Source organism: Zingiber officinale, chromosome 1A (assembly GCF_018446385.1).
Source record: "Zingiber officinale cultivar Zhangliang chromosome 1A, Zo_v1.1, whole genome shotgun sequence".
Classification (NCBI taxonomy): Eukaryota; Viridiplantae; Streptophyta; class Magnoliopsida; order Zingiberales; family Zingiberaceae; genus Zingiber; species Zingiber officinale.
In genome coordinates this window covers 22,697,630-22,718,071 of record NC_055987.1, presented here as the reverse complement: position 1 = coordinate 22,718,071, position 20,442 = coordinate 22,697,630, and the positions used below count along the sequence as shown (strand labels likewise).

Sequence of the window (20,442 nt, the reverse complement as noted above, 5' to 3'; positions counted from 1 at the left end):
TCGTGGGGACCGATCGGTCGTGGGGACCGATCGGGCTCTATGCTGAACTCTGCGTGGAGAATCTGATCGGTCCCGGACCGATCCACCTCCGATCGGTCCGGGGACCGATCCCCATCTTGATCGGTCCGGGAATCTCCTGATTGGTCACAGACCGATCGGATACACTACGTATCGCTGGATCGGTCTGCGGACCGATCGAGCTTGGTTTTGCCCAAACCAAGTCCCAGTCTCCCAAACCAACATCCGGTCAACCTTGACTGTTGGTACATCATGCTAGCATCGGTCACTCCCTTGACCTGCTAAGACTCCTCACCAAGTGTCGGTCAATCCCTTTGACCCACTTGAACTTTTCTCTTCGTGTCAAGTATCCGGTCACTCCCTTGACCTACTTAACCTTCTCAACACCAGATGTCCGATCATCCTTGATCCATCTGGATTTTCCCTTGCCCAGCTTCACTCACCAGGACTTTCACCTAGCTTCACTCACTAGGGTTTTCACCTAACATCCAGTTAGGACTTTCTCTCTGGCTTCACTCACGGGACTTTCCAAGCCTAACATCCCGTTAGGACTTTCCCCTTGCTTCACTCACCGGACTTTCACCTTGCCTAACATCCAGTTAGGACTTTCCAACTAACATCAGTTAGGACTTTCCCACTTCACTCACGACTTTCCACCTGCCTAACATCCAGTTAGGACTTTCCCGTGCCAAGTCTCCATACTTGGACTTTCACAACACTACCTGCTTGGACTTTTCCCCGTGCCAAGTCTCCGTACTTGGACTTTTCCAGTGCCAAGTCTCCATACTTGGACTTTTCGCGAATCAGGTCAACCAGGTCAACCTTGACCTAAGGTTGCACCTACAATCTCCCAAACACCTATTCTTGTCAAACATCAAGAATACAACTCTCTTCTCGTCAAACATCGACATGCAACTCAACTAGGTCAACCTTGACCTAAGGTTGCACCGACAATCTTCCCAAGTCAAACATCAAAATACAACTCGAGTCAAGTCACCTCGAGTCGGGTCAACCAGGTCAACCTTGACCTAAGGTTGCACCAACAATTTAGAGGTGGTTTATTCATCTGATCACTACTGGGAAGCTGGAACAATTTGTGTATCAAATGAGTACCAAAAATTATGGAGCAGCACTAAGTCATTGAAAAACTCAAGTGGAGCTCTTGTACTTTCAATAACAAATGGTGTTCTATTTTTTTTTATGTCTTCTACTAAATGCATGACAGAGTTATCAAATATGCTACTATAATTCTGAGCAGAAGCAACAGAACAGAAACATTTTGATGTAAATGAATATGATGTTGGAATTTTTGGTGGCCGGGATTTGTGTAAAACTACATTTGAAAATTGCAGTGCAAAACTGGAGCAAAAACAGGAAACAGAATTCTGGAATTGCAGAATCTGGAATTGAAATTCTTTTACTGAAACCAGAAATTGAATTGGAATCAATGTGGAAATGGTGTGCTAATTTTTCCATGTGATTCTTAAATTAGTAAGAAATTCAAGTAGAGTTTGTTGGTGTGGGAAGCATCCGATGATCGAACTCAAGTTTTGATAATGGCAAAGGGATTCAAAGTTAAGTTTAATTGTTATCTAACGTTTTGAATGAGCTTACAAAAAAGTCCTAAGTGTACTTAGGCAAAAGTCCTAACTGCGGTTAGGCAGGTGGAAAACCCTAGGGGGTGGTAACCCTAGGTCATAGGGGGTGGTAACCCTATGTGGAAAGTCTTGGCGGGTCGAGAGCTTCAGGCAAAAGTCCTAGGCGGGGGTAACCCTAGGTGGAAAGTCCTAGTGTCGCGAACCAAGTGAAAGACTGGACGGGCCGGGAAGCGGAAGTCAAAAGTCCAGTCGATCTGGAGGATCGCACTGGCAACAGGTAAATCTCCTGAGTGGAGTAGGTGAGGACGTGTTCTCCGTAGAGAGAACAGTAGGCGTCGGGTCGACCTAGGGTTTCCGGTTGGAAATCCGAAGTCAGACCCAGACAGTCCGATGGTTGTCAATTATATCACTTATAATATGTCTGTACTAACTTTGCTTTGCAGGGTTTTGTGTTTGGGACTAACACATTTTGCAGGAACAAAGAAGCACATTTTGACCTCGGATGAACAGTGTCTGATGCGCCTCCATGGGGATTGGAGGCGCCTCAGGTGCTAGCCGAAGCCAGCTGTCCAGAGGAGCTGGAGGCGCCTCGGAGGAAGTTGAAGGCGCCTTGGACTAGGCGTTGGAGGCGCCTTGGACCAGTTTGGAGGCGCCTTCAATGGGATAAGGCGCAACTAGATCAGAGCTGATCCACGCGTGCGACTCAGTGGCCTGGAGGCGCCTCGGACAGGCTTAGAGGTGCCTCTAGCACTGTATAAAAGGGGTCTTCGAGCAACAGCTAAAATCAACACCTTCCAAGCAATCCTTACGCAACCAGCTGCTAACAAGAAGATCCGACGAAGCTACAACTTGACGCCGATGACCCGGAGCTCAGAAACGGCCATTTCTATTGTCGTTGGTATATTTATTTATTGTGAATTGTACTTGAAATCTATAATCCTTTTCGAAATTATAGTTGTTGCCCAACGTAAACGCTCAACGAGCGTGGGCCTTGGAGTAGGAGTCGTCACAGGCTCCGAACCAAGTAAATACCTTGTGTTTGCGATGTGTTCTTTTATATTTCCGCTGCTTTACTCGATTAGTGTTTTATGAATTGAACGAATAAACCACGAGCGCTATTCACCCCCCCCCCCCTCTAGCGCTTCTTGATCCAATAGAGTTGTTGTGTTCTCAGTGTAAATTATCTACCATTTACCATGAATTGGAAATCTTGAATGGGATGAGTTCTGAAAATTGAAGATTGAACTTGGCAATGCAGAAATATATTAGTGTTGTGTCAAGCTTAGATTTGTTCCTTGAATTTGGTTTTTCATTTAAGATTTTGTGCCAAATATATGTGCTCTTTTTATGGTACAAACTTTTCAATTTAGTTGCTAATCAGGAGCAAGTCTCTTGTATTCATAATTTGGAGGTTGCAAGTAATCAAAGTCTTGATACTGAACCTGCAAAGCAGCCTGCATTGTGGCAATCCTGATTTTGACTAACGACAACATGAAATTATTTTCCTGTCAATTTCTGAATTGATAACTATAGTTGTAGGATTAGTACATTGGCAATGAACTCTGAAATAATGATCTGCTGAACTTGAGAATTTGCTTTTAAGATGAATTTCCTGGTACTTGAAGCTGTGTTCTACAAACAGTACTCTGATTCTGGTTTCTGCTGATCTTCAAAATTGTTGCATTGCTAAGCGATATTCTCTCCTATTTTATATCCTTCAATTCTTGACTATAAGTACCATAAATTAATTGAAGTTCCAATCCCTCTAATGCTATTTGTGACCACTGTTTGAGCTGAAATTTATTGATATTTCATTGACTTGATTTCTAATTTGTTTAAATGCAGAATTCTGTTGTGGGCATTAGTATAGAAATGAGTTTCATCTATAGAGTACTTTGATATCAATTCTGAAGTTCTTAAATGAGAAGTCCTTGAGCTATCAATTCTGTAATTGAAGTGCAGAATTTATATTGAAATTTTAAACTTTGGGATCAAAGCTGAATGCAGTTCAGCAACATTCTGAGTTGTAGGAAGTTTGTTGTTGTTGAAGACGTTTTGAAATGGAAATTGAATCCCTAGAGGATCCTGAAATTTGGAAGTGTAATTGAATCAAGCTGTTGGAGTGAAATTTGCTAATTTCTGAAGATTGTTAATGAGTGAAGAGCACTGATTCCTGTAAGTGTAATATCTGAATTGCTTTGTTGCTGCTGTGGAGAATTCTTAACTGCTGAGAAGACTTTTGGCTCTAAGTTTTTGGAATTTAATATGTCTAGAAGATTCTGGGACTTCATATATGAACTGATGTTTGAATTATTTTGTGGAATTGTGTGATGCATCACCTCTAATGATTTTGACTACTTGAAGTGTTTTGAATCGGAATTGCATCTTGATTGACATTGGATGAAGATACTGTGTATAGAAGAATTAAAACAAAAGTTTGATGTTTGATTCTGCCAAAGACAGAAATAGAGAAATAGAAAGAAAAATCTGCAGAATGAAATCAGAAATAGTGGCTAGAGGTGTATCATCTTGGATTAGATGGTATTTCATTGTCCGAGACGGCCAATACTTTAAATGTGGGGGAGGGAGCTCTTCGCCATAAGTTGATTTGAATTGTGTTAGTTTCAAAGTGTGCAAAAACAGTGAAAAAAAATTTGAGATATGACACATCAAAAGAGTATTAAATTTGGAGATAGAGTATCAAGATTCTATGTTTGCCATCAAATTGAAGGGGAGATTAGCTTGATATTTTGAAGTGGTAATGACATATGGTATTCATCTCTTTTCACATCAAAATGGTCAACTCATCAAGTATATTCTTCCAATACTCTTATCTTTTCAATTTTTCATTGAATTCTTTTCTTTTGCCTATTTCATTCACTTTCATTGTTCTTTTTTACTCCATTTCAATTCGTGATGATTAATCGTTTTGATTCATGTATGCTATGTTTATAGTGGTGGAGAATTAGAAAATAAGCAAGCTTATGGTAGTGAAATGTTGTGAGTGACATTGAGTGAGCTCCACTTATATGCATTTTTGAGTGTGAGGGCTAGAATAGGTTAATACCTTGTGAGATTGCAACTTACTTAATTTTTCAATTGGATTGAAATCACCATACCTACTGATTATTATTTGAATTGTATTCATGATTGTTTGTGATCTTTAAGATGACCTTAATTAAATTCTTTTTACCATTTTCTAGATATTGCTAGGGAATTACTATGGAGATGATTTTTAGTTTTTTCTTGACTTGAACGGGACGTCCAAAATTAAGTGTGGGGGATTTGATAATCATGATTTTGGCTATATTATCTTGATTCATAATGCATGCTTTTGATGGTCTATTCATAGTTTAATTTCACATTTACACCATATTTCATAATTGCATGTGATCTTGGACTTAATTGCAAATTAGCCTATTTTCATGGTATTTGATGCTAATATTTGATTATTATTTTGTAGGTATCAAAAGGGTCATGGACCCGATCAAATCAGATCACATTTGGGCTCAAATCAAGGGCTAATCAAGTTGATCAAGCCTTGGAGTGTTTTGGACCGTCCATTGAAGATCAGAGAGATCTGAGCCATCCATCAAGAATCTGGTCCATCCGAGCTACGAGAAAGCACATCACAGCCATAGATGAAGATCCAAGGGTTTTGATCCAGATCTGAGTTGATCCAGCCATTGATCAAGCCCAAATTAGTCTCAGCCGTCCGATCAGATTGAAGATGATTTAAAACGCAGAAACTACAGTGTTTTCCAGTGAGCTCGGCTTCACGATTTCCTCACTGTTCATCTTCTTCGTCGCCGAAGCTTCCATTCCAATTTCCAGATCTGAGGGCAAACTTGTTCTCCAACGGCAATCTCCAGCTTCCGGCGTCCATCTTCCGGTGATCAGAGAGCAGCAGAGGGAGGTTTCTCAGTCGCGATTTCAATTCTTTTCCATCGCCACATTCCTGTGAGGGGAGGTTTCCGATCAGTGAATTCACATCCACCAGAGCTTGAGGGGAGGTTTCTGAGAGTTTCTAATCCATTTCCGATCTCCATTCCGCAGCTAACTTGGGTCAATTTGGCCGTTCGATCTAGTTTGCGATTTCCAGAACTTGAGCTCTGTTCTTCGATTGTTGGGATTACCAGATAGTTGTGAGCTTGAGGGGAGGTTTCCAAGGGTTGTGAGCTTCCTCTGGTGATAGTTGGAGGCTAGAGATGAGTTGTTGAATGCTTGAGGGGAGGTTTCCGATAGCATTTCTGTTCATGGCAGGGAAGAAGAGGTTTAGTTTCAGTTTGGTTTGTGGAATGTTAGGGTTTAGAATTCTATGTTCTTGTCTTTGATTGTTCATCACTTGGCTCAGATCTATTGATCTGATTTCCTTTCTCTTGCAATTTCAATTTCTGTTTGAGATTTTGTATTTCCGATTTCAATTTCTTATTTACAAACCCAGACTTTAGATCTATTTTATGTTAAGTTTTGCAATATTGATACTAACAGTTTGTAGGTTTTTGTGATTTAATTAGCAATTCAATCTTTGTGACTATGAACTTGTCTAAGTGTTGGATGCTTAATTTGATGTTTTGATTGGTTACCTCTACTCATTGTAAATGAGAATGTGCTTTTGAGTTTACTTGTTACTGTGATTAAGAATAGGAAATATCAAATTGAATTGTTTGATTCAATGGTGCATTAGAATCTAAATTTAATTGATGTTAATTTGATGAAATTGAAGTAATAATGTATAGAAGAGATCAACCTTACTTGAATCTGTTCTTGATCTTATTAGAAGAACTCAATTTGAATTGTGAGCTAAATGAAAGTATTTAGTTAACCTTGTTAATGTAATAATTTGAGTTGAAGCAATTTTAGAGTACTCACACACTTACTAGTTAACCTTGGAAAAATACGACTTGGGACTCCTTACTACACGTGTTTCATTTAGTTTATTTAAGTTCCTGATTTTTATTAATTTGATGTACCACGTGACATCCAAATGGCCAACACCAATGAGTTATTCCGAATTACCAAATTTATTTTGGGGATATGCTCTGGAAACAACAGTGTAATTCTGAATATGGTACCTTCTAAATCAGTACCCTCTACTCCCATGGAATTGTGGAATGGACGTAAGCTTAGTTTAAGATACATTCAGATTTGGGGAAGTCCAGCACATGTGCTGAAGGGAGACACTGTCAAGTTGGAATCACGAACAGAAGTTTGTCTGTTTGTAGGATATCCTAAAGGAACAAAAGGTGGTTTATTTTATAATCCTAAAAATCAGAAGATCATTGTTAGCACCAATGCTTGATTTTTAGAGGAAGATTATATAATGAACCACAAGCCCATGAGTAAAATTGTTCTAAAAGAAATAAGAGAGGACATGCCTAACTTAGTACCAATAGTACAAGATGAAATATCACAAGAAACTGTAACACGTATCACAAATGATACTCGACTATAGACAGTGTCTCATCGTAGTGGGAGGGTTGTAAGACAATCTGAAAGATTCATGTTTTTGGGAGAGTCTTCGGACTTGATCCCTGGTGAACATGAACCTGATCCCTGGACATATAACGAAGCACTCCAAGATAAAGATGAGTATCTTGTCAAAGAGCGATGAACTCTGAAATATAATCTATGTATTCTAATAAGGTATGGGAGCTTGTAGAACCACCTATTGATGTAAAAGTCGTTGGATGTAAGTGGATCTACAAAAGGAAAAGAGGGATAGATGGGAAGGTGGAAACCTTCAAAGCAAGGCTTGTTGCGAAGGGGTATACTCAGAAAGAGGGAAGTTTGTGTTCTTTTATTTTTTTTGATCTTGTGATTCGATTGTTCCTTTTGGTTAAACCTAGGGTTACTATAAGGAAATTAAATATTAAATTTCGTTGAAAGGCTTTGTCTAGGAAGTGGTGGATGCTCCCATACCCAAGAAGGTCTAATGCCTCGTCATGTTTAACCTGGAAGCCAAACTTTGAAATTAATATTTAATTGAATTTGTAACATGGATGGAATTGGATCAATAATGTTAAGTATCATTTGCGATCCAATTCTAAAGCTCTAAGAACAGATAAGTTAAATTTGGAATCAATAATGTTAAGTTCTGTTTGTGATTCTTAATTTAATTTCTAAAGAACACAATAAGTTGTTAGGAATGGTTCAGGACTTGTACAAAATTTTTATACAAGGGAACCGGTACGATATTCCCAGTAGTAACAAACACACCCAAGCTATTGGAGCTTCGGAAGATGAAAAGGAGCTAAAAGGAGCTAAAGAAGCTAGCTGGAGGTGCCTTCAACTAAGTGTTGAAGGTGCCTACGCTGCCTGCAGGCTTGGAGGCACCTCCATCACCTTGAAGGCGCCTCAAACCAGTCCAAGGCGCCCTTAAGGGTAATGGAGGTGCCTCAAACCCAGTAAAAATGAACGTTTGCTATTGGATAAAGTTTTATCTAGTCAAACACCTTAGAGGCGCCCTCAACCCTCTTGGAGGCGCCTTCAACACTCGGGATAAGATTTCCAGGAGCTATATAAAGTCCCCTAGAGCTAGGAAATTAATAAATCAACTCTGTAACAACTTCCTAGCAACTTCTGTGCTCTCTTATTTTGTAAAAGGCTTCTCCGACATCAGAGAAGGAGACTTTTCTAGTGCGCTTTCCCACCACCTTGGATTAACAACCCCCTGAGTTGTAACCAAGTTTATTTCTAGTCTCCCTTTTATTTCTTGTTATTTCTTTTATTATTGTTGCTATCTTTTTGAGTTGAAAGTCTTGAGGAGGGTATACCTTGTTTTGTAGGTAATTCACCCCATCTTGCGGGCCCCGCTGCACCAACAAGTGGTATCAGAGTCCGACAGCCTCAAAAGGACTAACCGTCAACAGAAGCACAAAGATCAAGACAATGGTCGGAGCGAACATTCATCCCCCGAAATTCAACGGAGACTTCGCTACGTGGAAACGCAAAATGGAGGTATTTTTCAAGGCAGAGTTTGATATTCTTCTTATTATGAAATATGGTTTTGCAGCACCTAAAGACAAGGAAGAATACAACTAGACGAAGAAGGAGCAAGCAGATTTTGTGGCCAACGGATAGGCGGAATTCCACCTGCTCAGCGTTCTGCCGCCCCAGGAGGTAAGTCAGATCGGAAACTATGACTCCGCCAAAGACCTCTATGAAAAATTCATGGAGCTTCACGAAGGTACCTCAGAAGGCAAATTGGCAAGGCGGGACATCCTCCGGACTCAGCTAACAAACCTCCGAATGAATAATGGTGAGAAGGTAGCGCAACTTCAAGCGAGGATCAAGGAGCTAATAACTCAACTCAGCAACCTCGAAGAATCGGTAACGAACCGAGACTCGATTTGATATGCGCTCAACTCCTTCCCCAGAACTCCTGAATGAGCATCCTTAGTAGATGCTTACTATATCTCTAAGGATTTTGAGGTAAGTAGTTTAGAAAGTTTATTTTCTACCTTCGAACTTCACGAGTCTCAACTTGCAGAGTCTAAAAAAGTAGAGAAGTCAAACCTCAACATTGCCCTACAAGTCGAAAAGGACAATCCCGACTCTGAAGCATCGATCAACGAAACCAAAGCGGCACTACTGGTAAGATGTTTCAATAAATTTCTTAAAACTAATAAATTTCGATCGCAGCTGAGAAAGCATCAGCGCAATAGAAGGACGGCTCAGTGTTACAACTACAATGAAGAAGGGCACATCAAGGATGACTGCCCCGAATTAAAGAAAAAGGACAAAGAAAAGTCTCGAAGATCGACGCCCTCGAAACGTAAGAATCTGAAGGTTACATGGGATGAATCATCATCCTCGAAATCCGAAGTCGAAACCTTCTCAGGATTAGCACTGATGGCCAACCATCTTTTCGAAGAAACCAGCTCGGAGATGAGCATAGATGAAGGGGGAGGATCATCAGAAGAAGAAGAAAGCTACGATGAAGGGGGAGAATCACCAAGTGAGGTAAGTAAGGTATGTGATCTCACCCCTACTCAGTCTTTTGGATTTATCAAAGTACTTACAAAAGATCTAGCGAAATTAGAAAAAGAAAATGTTGAATTGAAATTAAGATTAGCAAAAGCATGTCCACTAGAAATGTATGATATTTTAAAATTAGAAAATAAGAAAATGAAAATTAAAATTGAAAAATTAAAAAATAATCAAGCATGCTTAATTAAATTTCCAAAATCAAAACTTAGAGTCTATGGAAAATTAAATTGATATATTAAAAAGCATCAGGGACAACTTAGAAAAGTTCCTAGAAACTATGTACCCCCTAAGTTCTTAATTAATCCAGTAGGAAGGAACCTTTATTAGGTTCCAAAATCATTTCTAGACTAAATATTTTTTTAAGTTAGAGCTTACAGCGAGAAAATTAAACAATGAGTTTCTTTATGAGGCTTTGTCTAAGAAAGTGGTTGTTGCTCTAATAACCAAGAAGGCTTAGTGCCTCGCCACAACCTGGAGGCCAAAATATTGAAATAAAATGTTTAATTAACTTTCTGGAAAAGCATTAAAATTAGAATTAAATAATGCTTTAGAAAGTTTTTCTATAACATTTTTTTTAATTCAACAAAAATATTTTTAAACTTAGAAAATATTTCTTGCATAAAATTTTTACTTAGGAAAATTCTCAAATAATATTTTTTGCCTAAGTTAAAATTTCTTCTGAAATTAGAACTAAATTAGAAATTTTTTTCTCTCTTACCTAAGTTTTAACTTAGAAAATTCTTAAATTGTTTTTAACTTAGAAATTCTTTCAAAAGTCTCAGAAATTTGTTTTAAAAGACTTAGAATTTAGTTTGAATATGTTTTATACCCCATTTTTACCGTGATCAAAGGGAGAGAGATAGACACAAGTTAAGAGGGAGTTAGAAATATTTTAAAATTCTACTTTGAATTTTTGTAAAATGATATTCTGTTTAAAAATTGGTATTAGATCTGAACTAAATCTTATGTTACAATTTATTTTATGCTTGAAAAAGTTAGTTGAACTTGGGTTTAAAATTACTACTTGTCTGTTTAACCCTAACTTGAACTTGGGTTGATGCACATCAAAAAGGGGGGATTGTTGGACCCCGTGGGTATTTTAATGTGATCAACCAAGTTAGTTAGGTCATGCTTTGTTATTTGATCCCTATGTCTAAGTGTGCAGGAACTTAGGAGCGCAGGAAGTCGAGCGAAAGACACAGCTAGCGAGAAGGACGACACGGGAAGGGAGCCGACGGGTTCGGTGCGCTCGAAGGACGAGAGAGCTGCGGAAGAGTACACCGGTGGGCGAGAAGAACGTGCGCGACGTTCGAGCGACGTAAAGCCGGGACGGAAGACTGCTCGAGGAAAAGGTTGGGAATTAGGTTCGGGTGAGTCCTATTCCGGTTGACCACAATCACCCAAGCTATTGGAGCTTCGGAAGATGAAAAGGAGTCAAAAGGAGCTAAAGAAGCTAGCTGGAGGCACCTTCAACTAAGTGTTGAAGGTGCCTGCGCTGCCTGTAGGCTTAGAGGCACCTCCATCACCTTGAAGGAGCCTCAGACCAGTCCGAGGCGCCCTCAAGGGTAATGGAGGCGCCTCAGACCCAGTAAACATGAACGTTTGCAATCGGATAAAGCTTTATCGGGTCAAACTCCTTGGAGGCGCCCTCAACCCTCTTGGAGGCGCCTTCAACACTCAGGATAAGATTTTCAGGAGCTATATAAAGGCCCCTGGAACTAGGAAATTAATAAATCAACTCTGTAACAACTTCCTAGCAACTTCTGTGCTCTCTTATTGTGTAAAAGGCTTCTCCGCCTTCAGAGAAGGAGACTTTTCTAGTGCGCTTTCCCACCACCTTAGATTAACAACCCCCTGGGTTGTAACCAAGTTAATTTCTAGTCTCCCTTTTATTTCTTGTTATTTCTTTTATTATTGTTGCTATCTTTTTGAGTTGAAAGTCTTGAGGAGGGTATACCTTGTTTTGCAGGCAATTCACCCCCCTCTTACCGGCCCCGCTGCACCAACACTACTGCTCGATATCTGTCTTCAAATAGACCTCCATTCTTTTCTTCTAGTATGGAAAATCATTTCCATTGAAGAGAGGAGGACGAGTGATGTTGTATCCCTTAAGTTGGGTTATTTGAAAATATCTTACAAAAAAATTAAAAAAATATATATCCTAAGACTAGGTCTTAGATTAGCAGAGTTTGAGGTGAAAATAAAAATTGAGAACTCGAATGGTGTTACAGCAACTTTGAGTTAAAAATGAACAAGAAAGATTTAATTGAAAAGGTAAATGTTACCAATTTAAATAAATTATTAAAACTAAAATCCAAGAAAAAATAATTCCCCGACTTGATTGGTGGTTGCACCAATTCAGAGCTAACAAGGCTCTGATACTACTTGTTGGATCAAGACCAGCATGAGGGAGGGGTGAATCACGTGATTAAAAAAAAAACTTTTCGTTTCTTTTTAAATCAAAGTAAGTAAGTGAGTGCAGCAGAAATAAAAACAGAAATAGAGAAGTACAAGAACGCAAGCAGTTTTACTTGGTTCAGAGCCTTCAGTGACTCCTACTTCAAGACTCAGGTCCCGCGGACCTATCGATAGGTAATTCATCCAGAACCATCGAAACAGTGGATCAAATACAAAAAGAATAAGAACAAGTGTAACATGCTACACTTTTCCTTTTTCTATAATTAAATATAGAACTGAATTTCGTTACCCAACACTTTCGAAGATGATCGGCTTAGGCTTGGTGTCAGACGACTCCTCAGCAATAGTCAGGCGCAGCAATGTCATAGCAGAGTAACAACAAGAAGTCGAAGCAGTTGAAACTTCAAACGGACGCGTAGAAGCTCATAGAAGAGTTGGTGAAGAAGGCTTGGTCGAGCGGCACCTTTATAGAATATGGAAGGTGCCTTCCATATCCTTGAAGGCACCATCCATAGGTAAAAATCTATCCCAAAAAGTCCTACTCCTTATTGTCGATGATGTCTGATTGTATCCATTTGAAGGCACCTTTTAAGCTCTCGAAGGCACCTTCCATGAATGGTACTGAAGGTGCCTTCCGTTGCTTGGAAGGCGCATCGGTACTGTTCACCCGAGGCTTTCGTGCTCCCTTTGCCCTGCAACAAGTGTTAGTCCAATGTAAAGATATTTAACCTGCAAAATAAGGTTAGCACAATAAAAATTATGATTAATTTATGACTTAGACCCTGCCCTTCATATCAGGATCTTGTCAGAGTCTTAATTTAAGTTTTCAAAATAGACCTAAATTAGACTGACGCCTACTGTCCCCTCAACCGGGGCGTGTCCTCACTTAGTTACTCTCCTCCGGTAACTTACCTTCACTTATCAAGTGTTGAGTTACTTACTCGACGTCCAATCTAAGCCACCAGGTCTTCCTACCAGAATCGCACATTCGGACTTCACTAACTAAGAATCGAACATCCTAATCTCCTGTCGGAATCGTACATCCGGACTTCCTCCCGTCAAAAATTGAACATCCTGACCTCCTGTTAGAATCTCACATCTGAACTTCCTTCTTGGTGTCAGGTCCTCTTGACCCATCAAGTTAGTCAACCCTGCACACTTGATAACAAGGTTACATCAACAACACATCTAATTTTAATCCATTTGTCATTTATCAAAATTCAAGTTTGATCATTGGTGCTAAATGCACCAATAAATAGTTCTTAAAACCATTAACTACTAGCAACATTAGGTACTGGTCATATAGTTTTAGAATTTATTCTTCAAAGGAAGTATTCGACTAATGCAGAAATTAAACTGGAAGGTCTTCAGGTTGTACTTTCATTGTCCGGATCTTGCTCACTGTCAATGTCTCCTGCTTCATTCGTCTCATTACCTAAAATGGTTAAAATCTATGAGTCAAGAGACTCAGCACATTCAAATCATACTTTACATTAATTAGTTCCTATATCTATGTGTCCTAACGGAAATATACCTAACTAAACCTTTACTCATATTAAAGTATTTTCCTTGCATATGCATACTAAAGTATGAATGTAAACATACTAGGTACAAGGCCATATATCTGAACATGAGCATAAAAGCATGACATGAGCTTGAACATATTTAGTCATAAACATAAACATATATGAATATAAACGTGAATATGAGCATAAGAGTATCAGTATGAGAATAATCATACATAACATAAACATAAACATATATGAACATAAACGTGAACATGAGCATAAGAACATCGACATAAGCATGATTATACATAACATGAACATAAACATATATGAACATAAACATGAACATGAGCATAAGAGCATCGGCATGATCATGATCATACATAACATAAACATAAATATATATAAACATAAACGTGAACATGAGCATAAGAGCATAGGCATGAGCATGAACATACATAACATAAACATAAACATAAGCCTTCATGGTTTGGTACGCTCCTCGGGCGTGAGTCCCCGGATCATACAACCGTCTCATATATAAAGTTAATTGATCTCTTAAGTAACCTCCTGGGCTTGCCTGGGACATATCTTACCCGTCCCCTTGCTTCTACCATAATCAGTAGGGATCCGAGCCTTGGAACAGACACCCCTACCCATATATACTTTATCTGATTGTATAGTATAAGCTTCCCGGGCTTGCCTGAGACATATCTTACCCATAGAGTGAGCCACTCGAGAGGGGATCCCTAGATCAACACTCGAAGCTCCCCGGGCAAAAGGTACCACCATCCGAACCTTGAAACAGAAGTGATACACGGTACCTGGATCATGGCTTGGTAAGCTCCCTGAGATGTAGGAATCCCCCGGATCAACACTTGGGAAGCTTCTCGACTTGCCGAGATATATCCTCCCTATACATACATAACTAATTCTATGGTAAGTTTCCCGGCTTGCCGAGACATATCTTACCCATATATATATAACTAATTATAATGGTAAGTTTCCCGAGCATGGGTCCCCGGAACATATCCTACCCATAGAGTAAGCTCCTTGGGCTTGCTCGAATCATAACTTGATAAGTTCCCCGGGCTTGCCTGGTTCATCACTTGGCCTATGGCATAAACATGAACATAACATAAACATGTATGTAAACTCAACTACGATCATTACATAAGCACGTGCTTAAACATAAACATGTTATTAACCCCTAAAATCAGTGAGGGAAACTAACTTCCACTTAATCCAAAATTTTACAATTTGTTATATTCTAATTTGAGCATGCAAATTTCCTAACTTTTAAGAATCACTAATAGAAATCATCTATCAAAATGATAGTACAACTTCATGATAAATAACCTTCAAAACTAGTAATTTAAACTGTCCCTTATAAAAATCCAAAACATACAATTGCTACGTCCTAATATGAGCCTACAAAGATCCCTAATTTCTAAGGAAAATTAATGGAAAGATTCTATAGAATGATAGTGCAACATCATAACACATAACCTCTAAAACAAGTAGCAAAAACAACCCTTGTAAAAAAATCAAAAATATACAATTGTTACATCCTAGTATGAGCATACAAGGATCCCTAACTTCTAAGGAAGCTAATAGAAAAATTCTACCAAATGATAGCGCACATCATCATACATAACCTCCAAAAACGATAGCAAAACAACCCTTATAAAAATCTGAAATTAATCTATAGAATGTAAAGTTATCATGATATAATAAAAGGAGACACATAAGCGAACTACACCTAATCTGAAAATTAACAGGTGATGTTTAAGGTGATCATAAATATAAAAAAAAAAAAAACTTAAACACAATTATACTAAATACAAAAATTTACATATATCTTAAGCACAACAGGATTAGTTTCATGACAACATAAACCCTAAGATCCAAACCTACATATGATACAAAATAATCATAAACTTGAGATCAATTTTATGTTATCAAAATTTCTAGGAACCTAACCTAACTTAACCTCCAAAGGTAGCAACAATGAGGAGAGTTTCATGGCATGGAAAACTAATAAAACTGAAACTAACAAACTCACATGGTTCTCAAAATATGAGGATTTCATGGCCTCCTAAAATCATCAAAATCGAACTACAAGGAAACTAAATATGCATGAATTTAAGGAACTAAAAAAAACATAATATGAGAAGAACATATCTTCAATTCCTTCTTGCTACTAAGTCTCTTCTTCTTCTTCTCCTTATCCTTATAGCTTGGTCCGACGATGGTGAAGGCTAGGGCCGACGAAAATACAAAGAGAATAGGAGTAAGGCTTTTCTAAGGGTGCATATATATATTGGTGGTGTCAAGTCTATCCCAAAGAAAATTTTGAAATGTTCCATTTAAAATTTTATATTTACGTAAATCATTCTTTCCATAATTATTTAGTAAAAGATGATCAAGTATTAGGATTTCTCTATAAAAATCTTACCAAATCACAAATAAATGTTTTTAAATTTATACCTTAAATAAATTTACTATATATATATATATATATATATATATATATATATATATATATATATATATACCACCTAAATTTTACACATGCTAAGCCATAAATAAATTTTTATTTATTAAATTAGGATTTATCTATTTATCTTTTACATATATATACCACCTAAATTTTACACATACTAACCCATGAATAAATTTTTATTTATTAAATTAGGATTTATCTATTTATCTTTTATATGTATATAAATAAATTTTATAAAAGTTTATGTCCATAAATCATATAAATTTTTATACTCACTAAATCCTATAAATTATAAAATGTGATGCATATAAATTATTATGTGTACTGAAATTTAAATCTGTAAATTTTAATACATATAAATTTCTAAATCTGGGCTAATAATCAACATTATTTTAATTAAGCATTTCGATCTACTCTAGTTATGCATGGTATTAACATGTATTAATTTTGGGTATTACAGGTGCTCATGAGAAGTCTGGAGGTAGTCAGGATGATCAAATGTTTACGGGGAACTCCGGAGCAAGTCAGGATGATCAGATGCTTATGGGAGGCTTAGAGCAGGTCAAGGTGACCGAATGCTTGCGGGGAAGGCCTAGAACAGGTAAGGTTGACCGGATGCTTACAGGGAGATCCGAAGTAGGTCGAGAGTGACCGAATGCGGAGAGACTCAAATCATGAGAATAATGATGACCCTTCATTTGAGGGGAGGATGGTTAGGAATACAATCAAAGTCCCACATTAGATGAATATAGAAAAAAATTATAGGTTTAAAAAGATGTAAGATATCTTCATTGGCATGAACTCTTTTAAGTAGAACCTAAGAGTAAAGTCATGAAGACTTAAATTTAAAGTGGATAATATGTATATTTGTTTTAGGCACCGCATTAGAAGTTTATTACATAATTAATTTGCTGAAGATATAGAAAATATAGTGGGAATTTAAATTATAATCTACATAATTTAGACTTTGAACGGATAATCTAAAATTGTATGTCTAGGTTCCAAGTGGACTTCCCTAGTGAGACACCCTATCACAAATGTCTGCCGAGGGAAAAAATTACATGATAAAAGAGAAAGAAGACAAAACAAGAGAATCATAGTAGAAGTATTCCTTCTCTTTAAAATATCTCCTTGGACAAGAACAACTCTTGAAATCTTTCTCTCAAGAATACTCTCTTCCTCAACCACTTGCTTGAGAATGAATTGTCTTTTGCTCAAGCTCAACCTTTTTAGATGGAAAGCTTTTTCTTGAGTAACAGACAAACTTTCTTTAACAATAAGAAACGCATGTGGCTAGAGCAACAAGAAATAAATCTTCTTGAGCAACAAGTCTTCTCGGTTTCTTGAGCGATAAGTCTTCGCGATTTCTTGAGCAACAAGACTTATCGAAGACTCGAGTAAACAATGCAACTAATTAAGACTTAGTAAACAAAGCAACCAAGAAATCAAGACTTGACAACAAGTTGAGCAACAATTTTTTATCAAGGACTTGATCTAGCCACAAAGAGATGTGTGGCAAATATTAATGGATCCACTCGGTCCTATGAGTTTAGTAGCATTTACACATAAGTTTGTATAATTCGGACTCTTAATTTGTACACCAACAACTATGTTTCATCATAATGTCACTCAACTTCAAATGTAAAATTAATATCTCATTTATATAGAAATTTATTTCCATCAATCATTTTATTCCATTCGTATTTTTCCAATAATTATCACGAACAAGATTTTATGATATTGTTGTCACTATTTTCTTTAAAAAAACAAAATTGTTTAAAGAAACACTATTTATTAGTTGCTTATTTTAGTATGTTTTAGGAGAATTACGTGTTTCTTGCGCGACGGTCAATTTTCACGTTAATAGTTCCTTAATTTAGTGAAAATCAAACTAAATTTTAAAAGGTCCAATTTCACGCACACTTTTATTAAACTGCCCCCTGTTTTTTTTTTTCATTTGTCGTTTGAGTTCCTCCTTCCTTTGTCCGACCGAATCGACTCGGCCTTAATATATCAAAATAAAACTACAAAACAATTTTATGACATTTTACAATCAGCTCAATGATAATTTTATGATCAAGCTAGCCAAAATTACAGCCAAATGACCACAGACTCAGTCCGATCGCAATTTATTATCTGACTCAGCTGCCTGGCAGCCAGAAGGCAGCAGTGGTGGATATGGAAATGATATTTTGGAAATATTTTTAAGCTATTAATTTATATATATATATATATATATATATATATATATATATATATATATATATTACGTTAATTGTCTTTTTAATATTAGTTCTACGAATATAGCGTCAGCGTCAGACTGATATTTATTAATTTTAAAAGTATGGTAGATGAGTTGTTAATTTTAAAAATAGGGTGTATCAGTTAATATTTAGAAAAGAATTTTTTAATAAGGCATTTACACGCCTCAAATCGGCCCGCTATAAACTCAACCCACACCGTAACTCCTCACTGCGAGCGATTATTCTCTGTCGATTTGGTGGGGATGGAAGCCGAATTGATCCCTGGATTGCCGGAGGTGATGGCCATGGAATGCCTCGCCCGCGTCCCCATCGTCAATTTAGGTGCCGCCCGCGCCGTCTCGAAGCTTTGGAAAAGCAGCATCGAGTCGGCCCCTTTCCAGGACCTCCGCAAGTCCACCGGCCTCGCCGACTCTGTCGTCGCCGTTTCCCAGGCACAGGTACCGGAGAATGAGACCGTGCATCCTTCCCCGTCCGTCTACCGCCTGTCCTTCTTCGACCCCGCCACCGGGGCCTGGAGCTGCGCGCCTCCCGTCCCTGGCGGCCACCGCTCCTTGCCGCGATTCTGCCAGATCGTATCCGTCGGGTGCGAGCTGGTGGTCGTCGGCGGATGGAACTCCCTCACCTGGGCCGCGTCCGACGAGGTCCACATCTTCGACTTGGCGAGCAAAGCGTGGCGCGCCGGGGCCCCCATGCCCGGCACGGGGCGCTCCTTCTTCGCGTGCGCGGGGTCCACGGAGCGCCGAATGGTGTTCGTGGCCGGCGGCCACGACGAGAGAAAGAACGCGCTGAGGTCTGCGCTAGCCTACGACGTGGCCGCCGACGCGTGGGTGCGGCTGCCCGACATGGCGCAGGCGCGAGACGAGTGCTGCGGCGTGCTCGTCCGGGACGCCTTCCAGGTGTTGGACGGGTACCCGACGGAGGCGCCGGCGCAGTTCATGCGGAGCGTTGAGTCGTTCGATGTGAATGCTTGGCGGTGGGGTCCGGTGGAGGAGGAGAAGCTGGAGGAAGCGGTATGCCCGCGCACTTGCGTGGTAGGCGGGGACGGCAGGCTGTACATGTGCCTGAAGTCGAGGGGGGTGGCGGCGCTGAAAGAGGGGGAAGGGTGGCAGACGGTGGCGGAGCTGCCCGACGACGTGGTGGCGCTGCAGATGGTGGCGTGGGAAAGAGGGCTCGTTGTGTTGGGCTCCGGGAACAAGTCCAGGAGCCAGTTCATCTATGTGCTGGACCTCAAGGCAGGCAAAAAAATGGGCAAATGGCGGAGGTTGGAGTTACCGCGTGAGTTCTCCGGCCATGTTCAAGCTGCGTGCACCTTTCGTATTTAGATTCGCCGCCTTCTTCTGTGCTCTGTTGTCTCCTCCTGTGTTTTGCTTTTCTCAATCAATTGTTGTGATGATGAAAACTTCGACGATTATTAATAATTGGTAATAGCCAAAAAAAAATAGTCTTTTTAATATTTTTTTTTTTTAATTCCTCATCTTTTTAAATTTATTTTTTTTTAAAAATAAATATTAATTTTAAAAAATAAATTTTTATATAAAATTTAATTTCCTGATTGTAAAAGATGTAAAATTATTAATTAAATTTTTATATTTAAATTTTGATAATATTTTTTTCCCAGTTGATAAAATTATTAAATTATTTAATATTTCTTAAAATTGAATTTAAAATTTAATTTTCTGACTTTTTTAGCATTCTATTTTGAGTTACTGGGCAGGAAGGAGAATACGTCCTCCTCAAAGAGGAATCACATGTGAAGATGGAAATTGGCGTGGAACAAGAGGAAAAAGTTATGAGACTAATGACAGTTAGGATAGGATTTTTAAGAGATATTAAAAAAGTAAAGAGTTGATTAGGTTTTATAAGACATAATTAAATGGGTTACTGCATAATTATAAAATGTGATAGAAAGAAGAAAATAACAATAATAATAAATAAATAAATAACATTTACGGTAACATGGAATTTTATATTAAATTAAGGAATATAATTAATAAGAAAATAAGGATAAATATTGTGCGTAAATGGGAAGAAGAATCGGTAGCAATAAGGTTCCTTACTCGGTGGCGGGCAATTTCACCAGCGCGATCTATTCCAAATGTTTGGCCGTTTGGAAAGGTTGAAATTTCCAGGCCAAATTT

The 20,442-nt window shown here is 38.5% G+C and overlaps 1 protein-coding gene across 1 annotated transcript; it reads left to right on the top strand.

Moving 5' to 3' along the window:
• Nucleotides 1–18,515: 18,515 nt before the first annotated feature.
• LOC122001082 (F-box/kelch-repeat protein At1g15670-like) lies at nt 18,516–19,730 on the top strand. The gene has a single exon (XM_042555662.1). The coding sequence runs from the start codon at nt 18,547–18,549 to the stop codon at nt 19,624–19,626; it is 1,080 nt and encodes a 359-aa protein (XP_042411596.1). The 5' UTR covers nt 18,516–18,546; the 3' UTR covers nt 19,627–19,730.
• The last annotated feature ends 712 nt before the right edge of the window (nt 19,731–20,442 follow it).

What these genes read in the sequence shown, in the direction of transcription:
- LOC122001082 (XM_042555662.1), top strand. Translation starts at nt 18,547, where the DNA reads ATGGAAGCCGAATTGATCCCTGGATTGCCGGAGGTGATGGCCATGGAA.